We start from the raw sequence: 16,595 nt of genomic DNA on the forward strand, positions 1-16,595 counted from the left end.
CTCAGCCTTAAACATGACGACTAAATAAAGGCTATACGGGGGACCTTTGTCTTTGTGTAGTGGCGCTGCTGCTGCTGCTGCTACAGTAACGCTCAGACTTTGACCCTCAACTGATAGCAGCCCGCACACTCACAGACACAGCACACACAGTACACACACAGCACACTCACAGACACAGCACATACACAGCACATACACAGTACACACACAGTACACACAGCACACACACAGCACAGTCACAGACACAGTACACTCACAGCACACTCACAGCACACACACAGTACACACACACACACAGTACACTCACAGCACACACACAGTACACACACACACAGCACACACACAGCACACACACAGTACACACAGTACACACACACACACAGCACACTCACAGCACACACACAGCACACACACACACAGCACACACACAGCACACACACAGTACACACACACACAGCACATACACAGGACACACAGTACACACACACACAGCACACACACAGCACACACACAGTACACACACACACAGCACATACACAGCACACACACAGTACACACACACACAGCACACACACAGCACACACAGTACACACACACACAGCACACACAGTACACACAGTACACACACAGCACACACAGTACACACACACAGTACACACAGTACACACACAGCACACACAGTACACACACAGCACACACAGCACACACAGTACACAGCGCACACACAGTACACACACACACAGTACACACACACACATCACACACACAGCACACACAGCACACACACAGTACACACAGTACACACACACACAGCACATACACAGGACACTCACAGACACATCACATACACAGGACACTCACAGACACAGTACACTCACAGTACACACACACACACAGCACACACACAGCACACTCACAGCACACACAGCACACACACAGTACACACACACACACAGCACATACACAGGACACTCACAGACACAGCACATACACAGGACACTCACAGACACAGTACACTCACAGTACACACACACACACAGCACACACACAGCACACTCACAGCACACACAGCACACACACAGTACACACAGTACACACACACACACAGCACATACACAGGACACTCACAGACACAGCACATACACAGGACACTCACAGACACAGTACACTCACAGTACACACACAGCACACACACAGCACACTCACAGCACACACAGCACATACACAGTACACACAGTACACACACACACACAGCACATACACAGGACACTCACAGACACAGCACATACACAGGACACTCACAGACACAGTACACTCACAGTACACACACACAGCACACACACAGCACACTCACAGACACAGCACACACACAGGACACTCACAGATACAGTACACACACAGTACACACACAGCACACACACAGCACACACACACACAGCACACACACAGTACACACACACACACAGCACAAACACAGCACACCCACAGACACAGCACACACACAGCACACTCACAGACACAGCACACACACAGCACACTCACAGACACAGCACACACACAGCACACACACAGTAAGTACACACAGTACACACACAGCACACACACAGCACACCCACAGACACAGCACACACACAGACACAGCACACACACAGCACACACAGCATACACACATACAGCACACACACACAGTACACACACACAGCATACACACACAGCACACAGCACACTCTCACACAGCATACACACAGCATACACACACACAGCACACACAGCACACACACAGCACACACACTCATACACTCACACACAGCACACACACTCACAGCACACACTCACACACACACACTCACACACACAGCACACACACTCACACACACACAGCACACACACACAGAGAACACACACAGCACACACACACACTCACAGCACACACTCATACACACACACAGCACACACACTCACACACACAGCACACTCACACAGCACACACTCACACACATTGCACACACACTCACACACATTGCACACTCACACACTCATACACAGCACACACATTCACATCCACACACTCACACACACTCACACACTCATACACACACTCACACACACACTCACACACACTCACATCCACACACTCACACACACTCACACACAGCACACACAGCACACACACTCACTCACACACACACATTGCACACACACTCACACACATAGCACACTCACACACTCATACACAGCACACTCACACACACTCACACACACTCACACACAGCATACACAGCACACACACTCACTCACACTCACACACTCACACACACACTCACACACACTCACACACAGACACTCACTCACACACACACACACATCCACACACTCACACACTCACACTGCATGAACACCCACGGGTTCGTGATTACGTCACAATCGACCTCCCCACCACCACCACCAAGGCTACCACTACCACCAAAACCACCACCACAACCCATCACTACCACTACCAACACCACAACCATCACTACCACCACCACTACCACCACTACCACAACCACCACAACCACCACTACAATCACCACCACTACTACCACCACAACCCATCACTACCACTACCACAACCATCAATACCACCACCACTACCACAACTACCACAACCACCACTACAATCAACACCACTACTACCACCACAACCCATTACTACCACGACCAACACCACCACCACAACCCATCACTACCACCACCATCAACAACACCACCACCAACAACACCACCACTACCACCACCAACAACACCACTACCACCACCAACAACACCACTACCACCACCAACAACACCACTACCACCAACAACACCACTACCACCACCAACAACAACACCACCACTACCACCACTAACACCACTACCACCACCAACAACACCACTACCACCACCAACACTGCCACTACCACCACCACCAACAACACCACCACTACCACCACCAACAACACCACTACCACCACCACCAACAACACCACTACCACCACCAACAACAACACCACCACTACCACCACTAACACCACTACCACCACCAACAACACCACTACCACCACCAACAACACCACTACCACCACCACCAACAACACCACCACTACCACCACCACCACAGGCAGTGTGGGTGACACAGTGTGGGTGACACAGGCAGTGTGGGTGACACAGACAGTGTGGGTGACACAGGCAGTGTGGGTGACACAGACAGTGTGGGTGACACAGGCAGTGTGGGTGACGCAGTGTGGGTGACACAGTGTGGGTGACACAGGCAGTGTGGGTGACACAGGCAGTGTGGGTGACACAGTGTGGGTGACACAGACAGTGTGTGTGACACAGTGTGGGTGACACAGGCAGTGTGGGTGACACAGTGTGGGTGACACAGACAGTGTGTGTGACACAGGCAGTGTGGGTGACACAGTGTGGGTGACACAGACAGTGTGGGTGACACAGTGTGGGTGACACAGGCAGTGTGGGTGACACAGTGTGGGTGACACAGACAGTGTGTGTGACACAGGCAGTGTGGGTGACACAGTGTGGGTGACACAGGCAGTGTGGGTGACACAGTGTGGGTGACACAGGCAGTGTGGGTGACACAGACAGTGTGGGTGACACAGGCAGTGTGGGTGACGCAGTGTGGGTGACACAGTGTGGGTGACACAGGCAGTGTGGGTGACACAGGCAGTGTGGGTGACACAGTGTGGGTGACACAGACAGTGTGTGTGACACAGGCAGTGTGGGTGACACAGTGTGTGTGACACAGGCAGTGTGGGTGACACAGTGTGTGTGACACAGGCAGTGTGGGTGACACAGTGTGGGTGACACAGACAGTGTGTGTGACACAGGCAGTGTGGGTGACACAGTGTGGGTGACACAGACAGTGTGTGTGACACAGGCAGTGTGGGTGACACAGTGTGGGTGACACAGGCAGTGTGGGTGACACAGTGTGGGTAACACAGGCAGTGTGGGTGACACAGACAGTGTGGGTGACACAGGCAGTGTGGGTGACGCAGTGTGGGTGACACAGTGTGGGTGACACAGGCAGTGTGGGTGACACAGGCAGTGTGGGTGACACAGTGTGGGTGACACAGACAGTGTGTGTGACACAGGCAGTGTGGGTGACACAGTGTGTGTGACACGGGCAGTGTGGGTGACACAGTGTGGGTGACACAGGCAGTGTGGGTGACACAGTGTGGGTGACACAGACAGTGTGGGTGACACAGGCAGTGTGGGTGACACAGTGTGGGTGACACAGTGTGGGTGACACAGTGTGGGTGACACAGTGTCGGTGACACAGACAGTGTGGGTGACACAGTGTGTGTGACAGTGTGGGTGACACAGGCAGTGTGGGTGACACAGTGTGTGTGACAGTGTGGGTGACACAGTGTGGGTGACACAGTGTGGGTGACACAGTGTGGGTGACACAGGCAGCGTGGGTGACACAGGCAGTGTGGGTGACACAGACAGTGTGGGTGACACAGTGTGGGTGACACAGACAGTGTGGGTGACACAGTGTGTGTGACAGTGTGGGTGACACAGTGTGTGTGACAGTGTGGGTGACACAGTGTGGGTGACACAGACAGTGTGGGTGACACAGTGTGTGTGACAGTGTGGGTGACACAGTGTGTGTGACAGTGTGGGTGACACAGTGTGGGTGACACAGGCAGTGTGGGTGACACAGTGTGTGTGACAGTGTGGGTGACACAGTGTGGGTGACACAGTGTGGGTGACACAGTGTGGGTGACACAGGCAGCGTGGGTGACACAGGCAGTGTGGGTGACACAGACAGTGTGGGTGACACAGCGTGGGTGACACAGGCAGTGTGGGTGACACAGCGTGGGTGACACAGTGTGGGTGACACAGGCAGTGTGGGTGACACAGTGTGGGTGACACAGCGTGGGTGACACAGTGTGGGTGACACAGGCAGTGTGGGTGACACAGTGTGGGTGACACAGACAGTGTGGGTGACACAGTGTGGGTGACACAGTGTGGGTGACACAGTGTGGATGACACAGACAGTGTGGGTGACACAGTGTGGGTGACACAGTGTGGGTGACACAGTGTGGGTGACACAGACAGTGTGGGTGACACAGTGTGGGTGACACAGACAGTGTGGGTGACACAGTGTGGGTGACACAGTGTGGGTGACACAGTGTGGGTGACACAGGCAGTGTGGGTGACACAGACAGTCACTCAGCGCCCAGCAATACAGAACAAGGCGAGCGTGTTTCTGCGTTTCACACCCCCCACCCCTCCCCCCTCCACCCTCCACCCCTCCCCCCTCCACCCCCCACCCCTCCCCCCTCCACCCTCCACCCCTCCCCCACCCCTCCCCCACCCCTCCCCCCTCTCCCCCTCCCCCCTCCACCCTCTCTTCCCCACCCCTCCCCCCTCTCCCCACCCCTTCACCCACCCCCCCGTGACCCGCTGGTGCCAGGCGACGTCCACCCCCCCACCCTCTGCTCCCCGGAAGACACCGCTAAGAGGCCCAGCGAGTGACGTCACGAGGTGCGGTTCGGAAGTGACTCATCAGGTGTGTGGGTGTCTGTGTGTGTGGGGTGTGTGTAGGTGTGTGTCTGTGTGTGTGTAGGTAGGTGTGTGTGTGTATGTGTCTGTGTGTGTGGGGTGTGTGTAGATGTGTGTCTGTGTGTGTAGGTGTCTGTGTGTGTGTAGGTAGGTGTGTGTGTGTATGTGTCTGTGTGGTGTGTGTGTAGGTGTGTGTCTGTGTGTAGGTGTGTGTGTGTGTGTGTAGGTGTGTGTGTGTGTGTGGGGTGTGAGTGTGTGTGTATGTGAGTGTGTGTGTAGGTAGGTGTGTGTGTATGTGTCTGTGTGTGTGGGGTGTGTGTAGGTGTGTGTCTGTGTGTATGTAGGTGTGTGTGTGTAGGTGTGGGTGTCTGTGTGTGTGGGGTGTGTGTAGGCGTGTGTGTAGGTGTGTGTGTGAGTGTGTGTGTATGTGAGTGTGTGTGTGTACGTGTGTGTCTGTGTGTGTAGGTGTGTGTGTGTAGGTGTCTGTGTGTGTGTATGTGTGTGTACGTGTTCTGTGTCTGTGTGTGTAGGTGTGTGTATGTGTAGGTGTGAGTGTGTGTGTGTAGGTATGAGTGTGTTTGGTGTGTGTGTGTGTGTAGGTATGAGTGTGTAGGTATGAGTGTAAGTATGAGTGTGTTTTGGTGTGTGTGTAAGTATGAGTGTGTTTTGGTGTGTGTAGGTGTGAGTGTGTAGGTATGAGTGTGTTTGGTGTGTGTAGGTGTGTGTGTAGGTATGAGTGTGTGTGTGTAAGTAGGAGTGGTTTAGTGTGAGTGTGTGTGTAAGTATGAGTGTGTGAGTGTGTGTGTAAGTATGAGTGTGTAGGTAAGTGTATGTAAGTAGGAGTGTGTTTGGTGTGAGTGTGTGTAAGTATGAGTGTGTAAGTATGAGTGTGTAAGTATGAGTGTGTTTTAGCGTGTGTGTAAGTAGGAGTGTGTTTAGTGTGAGTGTGTGTGAGTGTGTGTGTGTAAGTATGAGTGTGTTTTAGTGTGAGTGTGTGTGAGTGTGCGTGTGTAAGTACAAGTGTCTTTTGGTGTGTGTGTGTGTGTAAGTATGAGTGTGTTTTAGTGTAAGTGTGTGTAAGTAGGAGTGTATTTGGTGTGAGTGTGTGTGTGTAAGTATGAGTGTGTTTAGTGTGTGTGTGTAAGTATGAGTGTTTGGTGTGAGTGTGTGTGTGTAGGTATGAGTGTGTTTTAGTATAAGTGTGTGTAAGTAGGAGTGTGTTTTAGTGTGAGTGTGTGTGTGTGTAAGTATAAGTGTGTAGGTATGAGTGTGTAAGTATGAGTGTGTGTGTGTAAGTAGGAGTGTGTTTTAGTGTGTGTATGTGTGTGTAAGTAGGAGTGTGTTTTAGTGTGAGTGTGTGTGTGTGTAAGTATAAGTGTGTAGGTATGAGTGTGTAAGTATGAGTGTGTGTGTGTAAGTAGGAGTGTGTTTTAGTGTGTGTATGTGTGTGTAAGTAGGAGTGTGTTTAGCGAGTGTGTGAATGTTCAATTCCCGCTCACGGCCAACACCCAGTGACGTTTATTAAACCGGCTCTGGGCCTCTGCTGGTTCGTAATAAACATCGTCACTGGGGAGACAAAGGCGGCCGGGCGTGGCGCTGACCACCCATACCCCCCCTCGTGTGTCGTAGGTGCTCGCTACTCGCTCACAGCACTTGCCCCGACTGTCTGCCGAGGCCACGCGGGGGATCTTTATCTTTGTGGCGTGCGTGTTGGATGAGTGGGTGAGTTCTTGTGTGTGCAACATGCACACATAAAGACAAAGATCCCCTTCCGCCTGTGTAGGCTCCACAGGCATCTCGGGTCAAGTGCTATTAGCGCGCTAAGGGGGTAGGGTGGGCATACCCACGCCCGGCCGCCTTTGTCTCCCCAATACTGACGTTTCACACAGCGCAGCAGCAGTGACTCGTTTGAGGCTGAGTCGACCTAGGGGAGACCCAGGACCGGATTCGCTGATGCGTCATCGGTGCTGTCCGTGAATGGAACTCGGGGTCGCCGGATTCGTGTAGCGCAGAGGCGCTAACCACTGCGCCACCGCTCCCCACGCCACCACCACCACAACACACCACAACACACACAACACAACACACCACAACAAATATCGGTGTTGTCACTTTTATTTTGTACACGAGACGGGAAATGGGTAAACGCCGTTGCCTCGCATCGGCTGCATAGGACAACGTAGATCATCATTTGACGACACCTCTGATGAATTCAACATCATCATCATCAGCAACATCATCAGCAGCAGCAGCATCAACATCATCATCAGCCTCAACGACTGGACGATATCCATAACGCAACAGCAGGAACATACCGTGAACCCCCCACGCGTTCGACCACATCAACAACAGCCCGCTGCTGTAACACGCGGGAGGACAGCCGGTCACACATTGTGAAGAGCCCCGCCAGGAGATGTTGACTACCTCGCCTGGTGTGCAGGAGGTCCGTGGGTTCGATCTAGACCCTGACGACGCCTGCTGCTGTATATTTGGAGTTTGCAGTCTCTCTGTCTCTCTCTCTGTGTGTGTCTCTCTCTGTGTCTCTCTGTCTCTCTCCGTGCCTCTATCTCTCTCTGTCTGTCTCTGTCTCTCTCTCTGTGTGTCTCTCTCTGTGTCTCTCTCTGTGTCTCTCTCTCTCTGTGTCCCTCTCTGTCTCTGTCTCTCTGTCTCTCTCTGTGTCTCTCTCTGTGTCTCTCTCTCTGTGTATCTCTCTCTGTGTATCTCTCTCTGTGTATCTCTCTCTGTCTCTCTGTCTCGCTGTGTCTCTCTCTCTCTCTCTCTGTGTCTATCTCTCTGTGTCTCTCGCTGTGTCTATGTGTCCCTCTCTGTGTCTCTGTCTCTCTCTCTCTATCACCCCCCCCCACCTCCGGCTCCTATGATTTGTTTTCTCCCCTTCCACATTTAGAATCATCATCATCAACAACAACTACGACAACGACGAGTGTTTAAGGAGTTATTTGGCCGCTGGAAATTCCCAGTCGACAAACATCCAGTGTCGTTGAGCCGTTACCACTCGCGTTAGCCCCCTCGTTTCTGACAAACAACACAAACCAGGCTATGTAGTAGAAGCTCAGTGGTTGGTGGTGGGGGGAGCCTTACTTGCTAAACTACAAACATCGTCGACTTTTCATAGTCTCAAGGCTGTCACCAACACCCCAACAACCCCCACTACTACCCCCTTGCCAAGCGCTCAAGAGGGTCCTAGCCTCCGAAACGTTTGCACCAATTCCAATTTCAACGTGTCACCTATGCTCCTGCTTGCTGCTGCTTGCTGCTGATGTGTTTTCTGTCGTGGAACGATCAAACATCCGTGCATAGCGACATCTTTACACCCCGAGCGGGCAATCCTCCCTCCAAAAACATCTTTTTAAGTTATCCCCTCCCGGTAAAAATAAACCATCACTTCGTAAAATATCTCCCACGTAGACGTCCCCTCTCTCTCTCTGTTACAATTATTATATAATATATATAAGGGTTACGCCAACGGTATAGATTAGGCATTGCTTTTTGTAATATATATCGACACTTTTCTGTAATATATTAGCTTATGTTAAGTATGTACACGACACACACACAGACACGTGTGGTCCGATCGTTTTAGAAGATTTCACAGCATGAGACGCGGCTCATCAAAACTTTGGGATTCAGTGTCGATTTAAAAAAAAAAATTGAGTCGTTCCCATCGCGTCACTCATTCGCGTCACTCATTCCATCCGACCAATTCCCGTTTGTTAGTCGTTCGTTTTGCCACGCGAAATTGCCGACCCCGTCTCGAGGACGACTCGTTCATTCGCTCGATCTCATTTTCACCATGCCCACCCCCCCCCCCCCCCATAACTCATTCACTCCGTCGTACCTCTACGACTCACTCATTCGCTCGCCCACTCGTTCGTTCGCAGACTCGACTCACAAAGGCTGCTGTGAAGGTGACGACGACTACGTCGTTAAAAAGGCACTGGCCTCACAAAGTTTGGTGGACGAATTCCAAGGCACGTCACGTACCATCCGAAAGCACGCTCAGAATATTCATACTGGACAAATCCGATGAGCTGTGAAGCTCTTGATTTTTTTTGGGTTAAAAACAGATGTTCCAGTCCTATTCGAAGCAGAGCGAGTTTTAAAACATCTTTTAAAAAGGCAAGGACACAATCCGTCCCGTTCACGTGAGCCCACCCACCCGCTCATTCGCTCACCCACCCACCCACCCGCTCATTCGCTCACCCACCCACCCACCCGCTCATTCGCTCACCCACCCACCCACCCGCTCATTCGCTCACCCACCCACCCACCCGCTCATTCGCTCACCCACCCACCCGCTCATCTGCTCACCCACCCACCCACGTCTCTCACTCACTCACCCACCCACCCACGTCTCTCACCCTCTCACCCACTCACCCACCCCGCTCACCCACCCACCCACGTCACCCACCCACCCGCTCATTCGCTCACCCACCCACCCGCTCATCTGCTCACCCACCCACCCACCCACGTCTCTCACTCACTCACCCACCCACCCACGTCTCTCACCCTCTCACCCACTCACCCACCCGCTCACCCACCCACCCACGTCACCCACCCACCCGCTCATTCGCTCGCCCACCGCCTGACCCATCGACCCCATCCACTCCTGGGACCCAGACAGGCTCTTAGCACCCGAGGGCATCCGTCACGTGGGCGGCTTCACGGCTCCCCGCTCAGAGCTGGGCAGACGTCACAGCAAGGAGCGGTGGTGGTGGTGGTTGTTGAGGTTGTTGAGGTTGTTCAGCCAAAATAACCAATCTTTGACCCTGAATTGTTCGTCGATTTTGTTGTTGTTGTTGTTGTTTTGGCATCATGACTTTGGTGATCTCAGGCTCCTCCCTCCCTCCTCATCATCATCATCACATCATCATCATCACCACCACCACCATCACCACCACCACCACCATCATCACCACCACCATCACCACTACCATCATCGCCATCAGCAGCCAAGATTGCTATATTTCAAGTGCAATAATCTTCATCAGCTACAGAAAATAAATCTACACATGATTATTATTAAGACAACACGGTCGATATCCCACACACACATATATACAATATACATCTATCATCATCATCATCATACAAACATCACAATCGGAGATTGTCCATTAAGAGTCACACAACTTGTGACGGGCGCGACCTCCTCATTCTCCTCGTCGTGTGAAACAAGAGGAGTTTCAGATTCGAAGTCCACAATTGACGGCGTTACGAGTGTGTCCATGAAGTCATCTCGCTCAGAGGGAGACATCTCAGCCCGCAGATCTTCTTGGTGCGTTCTGTTGTTGAGAAGTCATCTCGCTCAGAGACATCTCAGCCCGCAGATCTTCTTGGTGCGTTCTGTTGTTGAGAAGTCATCTCGCTCAGAGACATCTCAGCCCGCAGATCTTCTTGGTGCGTTCTGTTGTTGAGAAGTCATCTCGCTCAGATACATCTCAGCCCGCAGATCTTCTTGGTGCGTTCTGTTGTTGAGAAGTCATCTCGCTCAGAGACATCTCAGCCCGCAGATCTTCTTGGTGCGTTCTGTTGTTGAGAAGTCATCTCGCTCAGAGACATCTCAGCCCGCAGATCTTCTTGGTGCGTTCTGTTGTTGAGAAGTCATCTCGCTCAGAGACATCTCAGCCCGCAGATCTTCTTGGTGCGTTCTGTTGTTGAGAAGTCATCTCGCTCAGAGGGAGACATCTCAGTCCGCAGATCTTCTTGGTGCGTTCTGTTGTTGAGAAGTCATCTCGCTCAGAGGGAGACATCTCAGTCCGCAGATCTTCTTGGTGCGTTCTGTTGTTGAGAAGTCATCTCGCTCAGAGGGAGACATCTCAGCCCGCGGATCTTCATGGCACTTTCTGCTGCTGAGAAGTCATCTCTCTCTCGCCAAGCGGGGAGACATCCAAGACTCGGGGGGTCAGATCTTGTCGCTTTCGCATCGAGTCCCACATCAACCCACCCCACCACCACCACCACCACGTTCTAACAAAGTCCTCAACCCGGGCCCGACACACACGGACGCGCTTAGACAACCCTCCACAACGTTGGTCATCACCACCACCATCACCACCACCACCACCACGTCAATGCTGCTGACTCTGCAGGTCAGAGAACAGTGCTCGGAGCGCCGTGATCTCGCGCACGAGTTGATCCTCCCGTCTCCGCAGCCTCTCGTTGTCCGCTGACAGCTGCAGCACCCGACTCTGCGTCTCCTGGGATCGAACCTTCGCCTTGTCGCGACTCTTACGTACCGCCAGGTTGTTTCGCTGCCTCCTCAATCGATACTCGTCGCTCGCCTTGTCAAGACACCGCTTGCCCGAGCCACCACCGCCGACGCCTCTCCTGCCGCTACCGCCGCTGCCACCTTTGCCCGGTGACGGCGTCCCACCGCTACAGGACGTCTCGGACTCATCCTCGCTCGGCTCCATCTTCACCACCGCCATCCTCACGCCCGCGACGCCGCCACTCGCAGCTGTCGCGCCACCAGCGGTGGTCGAGGTGGACATCGGGAGTCCGTGGTTGCCTCCGAAGATCATCTCGAGGCGAGTTTCGGCGAGCTGCGGGTCACAGCCCAGCAGCGATTGCAGCGATCCGCCACTAGCAGCGTGCTGCTGGTGCTGCTGGTGGTGCTGCTGGTGGTTGTGGCTCTTCTGGTGATGGAAGAAAAATCCGTCGGAATCGTCACACAGCTGCTGCTGATGATGCTGCTGCTGCTGCTGTTGGTGTAGGAGCAGCTGTTGATGGCTCTGCTGCTGCTGCTGCATCTCGTGCAGCTGCATCTTACGATCGACCATTGCCTCTTCCTCCTCTTCCACCTCCTCCTCCTGCTGCTGCTGCTGCTGCGGTGCCTCGTCGGCCTCCCCGTGGCACTTGGCGTCGTTCTTGAAGAGGTCGCCGAGAAACTCGTCGGCGTAGAACTCGGAGAAGGTGCCTCCCACCACCTGCTGATGCTGCTGATGCTGATGCGGAGCTGCGGATCCCACCTCGGGCGAGATGAAGGAGCTCAGGTCGATGGAATTCTCGTACGCGTCACCCAGCTGCTGATGATGCTGCTGGTGATGGTGAAACTGACCCAAAGACTCCAGCGAAGACAAGTTTGCACTGTCATTCAAAAGCATCAGCGTAGTGGCAGTAACCTGCTGCTGCTGCTGATGATGATGCTGCTGCTGTTGATGATGATGAAGTGCCGATGGAGCCCCAGCTGCTGCTGCTGCAGACGAGGAGGATGAAGAGGAGGCGGCGAGATTGGCGGATTTGAGATCCTGCGCAGAGAGACTCACGTCCATCTCGTGGTAGAAGTTGTGGCTCTCGAACTGAGAGTGCTGACGCATCGTGGCCGCGACGATTCGGGAGACGTGGGGGGAGCAGGCAGGCAGGCAGGAGAGACAGGAGATGGGGGGGAGGGAGACGTCGAGTGAGACTCACGTCGCAATAGATGATCAACAACGATCAGCAACTCGATGACACCGACTCCGCGAGACTTTGCGTCGAGTGACTGTGCGATTTTGACTGTGACGGAGCTCACATTTATACCGACGGAGGGCGTGAACACAAGCACACTCACTCACACACACACTCACTCGAACCATCATCACCAAACCACACCCCCACCCACCCACCACCACCACTCCTACACCATCACCCCACGCCACCCGAATCGTCACCGCCTCCCCCACTCGCTCGCCCACCCACTCGCCCCCTCTTTCTCCCCTCTCACCCCCCACTCGCCCCCACCCCCACTCACCACCACCCCCACCACCACCCCCTCCAGCTCATGCCCCATTGACGTCATTACCTCGCCCATCTCCCCCCCCCACCACCACCACACACATCTCCCCCTGTCAATCTCCTGCTGCCAATCTTCCTCTGCCTATCTCACACTATCTCTCTCTATCATCTCCTACGCTCTCCACGTGTGTGTGTGTGTGTATCCCATGATCTTTGTGGGTATATCTCCCCATGGCTATCTCCTACTCACATCCGCCTCGATGTCAGACATCCCTCTGCCTATCTCCCCAACCATCTCCTCTATTATCTTCCCAGCTCCTACCCCAACCCCAGGCCACACGTCCCCCCGTCTCTCAACTCCCCACATCTCTCTATCTCCACCCCCTGTCCCTCGTCTCGCTGCACGATTTATAGCCATCTTTGTACATCTCCTGTTCGTGTTTCTCATATCTCCTCTATCCCCTCCTCCCCCTCTCTCATCTCGCTCTACTCTCCTGCATGCATCTCTCTCGCTCTGATTTCTCTCTATCTCCCAACTCTCCACAGATCTCCCCCCCCTCCCCTCCTCCCTGAAACCTCTTATCTCTCTCTCACTTCAAGCATCTCCCCATCTCTCTCCCCCATCTCTCCCCCATCTCTCCCCCATCTCTCTCCCCCATCTCTCCCCCATCTCTCTCCACTCTGTCCACATTATCTCTCTCTCTCCCCTCCATCTCCCCCATCTCTCCCCCATCTCTCTCTCCACTCTGTCCACATTCTCTCTCTCCACTTCAACCATCTCACCCATCTCTCTCCCCCATCTCTCCCCCATCTCTCTCCCCCATCTCTCCCCATCTCCCTCTCCACTCTGTCCACATTCTCTCTCTCTCTCCCCCCTCTCTCCTCGCCCCTCTCGGATCCCGCCTAACCAGTTTGTGCGTATGAAGTGGGCCGGGTGAGCTGTGGGGTGAGTGGGCCAGGTGAGCTGTGGGGTGAGCTGTGGGTGAGCTGGCGGGTGGATGAGTGAGCGGGTGGGTGAGCGGGTGGGTGAGCGGGTGGGTGAGCGGGTGGGTGAGCGGGTGGGAAGGTGAGTTGGTAAGTGGGCGGGTGGATAAATTGGTGGGTGGGTGAGTGGATGGGTGAGTGGGTGAGTGTGTGGGTGAGTTGTTTGAGCGGGTGAGAGGGCGGGTGAGCGGGTGGGAAGGTGAGTTGGTGAGTGGGTGGGTGGGTGAGTGGGTGAGTGAGTGGGTAAGTGTGTGGGTGGGTGTGTGGGTGGGTGGGTGAGTTGGTGGGTGAGCTGGTGAGCGGGTGGGCGGGCGGGTGAGTTGGTGAGTGGGCGGGTGAGCGATTGGGTGAGCGAGCGAGCGAGCGAGCGGGTGGGTGAGTGGGTGAGCGGGTGAGTTTGGCCCGGCAAGGTCACGGACTCGCATCGTGGCCTCGTGGGGTGCCGCAGAGCCCCCCCCTGTCCACCCCTCTCTCGCTCCCCCCTCTCGCTCCCCCCTCTCACTCCCTCCCTCGCCCCCCTCTCGCTCCCCCCTCTCCCAATCCACTGCTAGATGAGCGCCTCCAAACCGAGGCGGGTGTGGTTTGACTGCACTGTTGCCAGTCGCCTGGCGCTTTGGCCTTTTACACCCACACACACTCACTCAACCACTCACCCACCCACTCACCCACTCACCCACCCACCCACTCACCCACCCACTCACCCACTCATCCACCCACCCCACTCACCCACCAACTCACCCACCCACCCACTCACCCACCCACTCACCCACCCACTCACCCACTCACCCACCCACCCACTCACCCACCCACTCACCCACTCATCCACCCACCCACTCACCCACCAACTCACCCACCCACCCACTCACCCACCCACTCACCCACCCACTCACCCACTCACCCACCCACCCACCCACCCACTCACCCACTCACCCACCCACCCACTCACCCACCCACTCACCCACTCATCCCCACCACTCACCCACCCACCCAAGCACCCACCCACTCACCCACTCACCCACCCACTCATCCACCCACTCACCCACTCATCCACCCACCCACCCACCCACCAACTCACTGACCCACCCACTCACCCACCCACTCACCCACCCACTCATGCAACCACTCACTCACCCACCCACTCACCCACTCATCCACCCACTCACCCACCCACTCACCCACTCATCCACCCACTCACCCACTCATCCACCCACTCACCCACTCATCCACCCACTCACCCACTCATTCACCCACCCACTCACCCACCAACTCACTCACCCACCCACTCACCCACTCACCCACACCACTCACCCACCCACTCACCCACTCATCCACCCACTCACCCATTCACCCACCCACTCATCCACCCACTCACCCACTCATCCACCCACTCACCCACTCATCCACCCACTCACCCACTCATCCACCCACCCACCCACTCACCCACCCACTCACTCACCCACCCACTCACCCACCCACTCACACTCACCCACTGAGCCACCCACACACTCACACACTCACTCACTGACCCACACACTCACCCACTCACCCACTCATTCACTCACCCACTCACTCATTCACTGACCCACCGACTCACACACTCACCCACGAACTCACTCACTCGCTCCTCAACTCACCCCCCCCCCCCCCCCACTGATTCACTCACCCACTCACTCATTCGCTCACCCACTTACCCCCTGACCCACCTACCCACTCACACACTCACCTACTCCCCCAATAACCCACCCACTCGCTCATCAACTTACTCACCCAACCACTGACTCACTCATCCACCCACTCACCCACCCTGCCACTCACTCACCCACTCACTGACCCACACACTCACACACTCACTCATTCACTCACCCACTCACTCACTGACCCACACACACACACTCACCCACCCACTGACTCACTCATCCACCCACTCACCCACTCTCCCACTAACTCACTCACTGACCCACCCTCTCACACACTCACCTACTCCCCCACTAACTCACCCACCCACCCACACACTCACCTACTCCCCCACTAACTCACCGACTCACTCACTGACCCACACACTCACACACTCACCTACTCCTCCACTAACTCACCCACCCTCTCACACACTCACCTACTCCCCCACTAACTCACCCACTCACTCACTGACCCACACACTCACACACTCACCCACTCACCCACTCACCCACTCTCCCACTAACTCACTCACTGACCCACACACTCACCTACTCCCCTACTCACTCACTCACTGACCCACACACTCACACACTCACCTACTCCCCCACTAACTAACCCACCCACTCACTCACTGACCCACACACTCACACACTCAC

At 54.8% G+C, this 16,595-nt stretch overlaps 1 protein-coding gene across 1 annotated transcript; it reads right to left on the bottom strand.

Moving 5' to 3' along the window:
- Window positions 1-10,860: 10,860 nt before the first annotated feature.
- LOC133357949 (myb-like protein Q) lies at window positions 10,861-13,067 on the bottom strand. Its single transcript, XM_061576155.1, has one exon. The coding sequence runs from the start codon at window positions 12,879-12,881 to the stop codon at window positions 11,634-11,636; it is 1,248 nt and encodes a 415-aa protein (XP_061432139.1). The 5' UTR covers window positions 12,882-13,067; the 3' UTR covers window positions 10,861-11,633.
- Between the last annotated feature and the right edge of the window lie 3,528 nt (window positions 13,068-16,595).

This window comes from Lethenteron reissneri, chromosome 60, assembly GCF_015708825.2.
Source record: "Lethenteron reissneri isolate LAM-NWPU_2019-01 chromosome 60, ASM1570882v1, whole genome shotgun sequence".
Lineage (NCBI taxonomy): Eukaryota > Metazoa > Chordata > Hyperoartia > Petromyzontiformes > Petromyzontidae > Lethenteron > Lethenteron reissneri.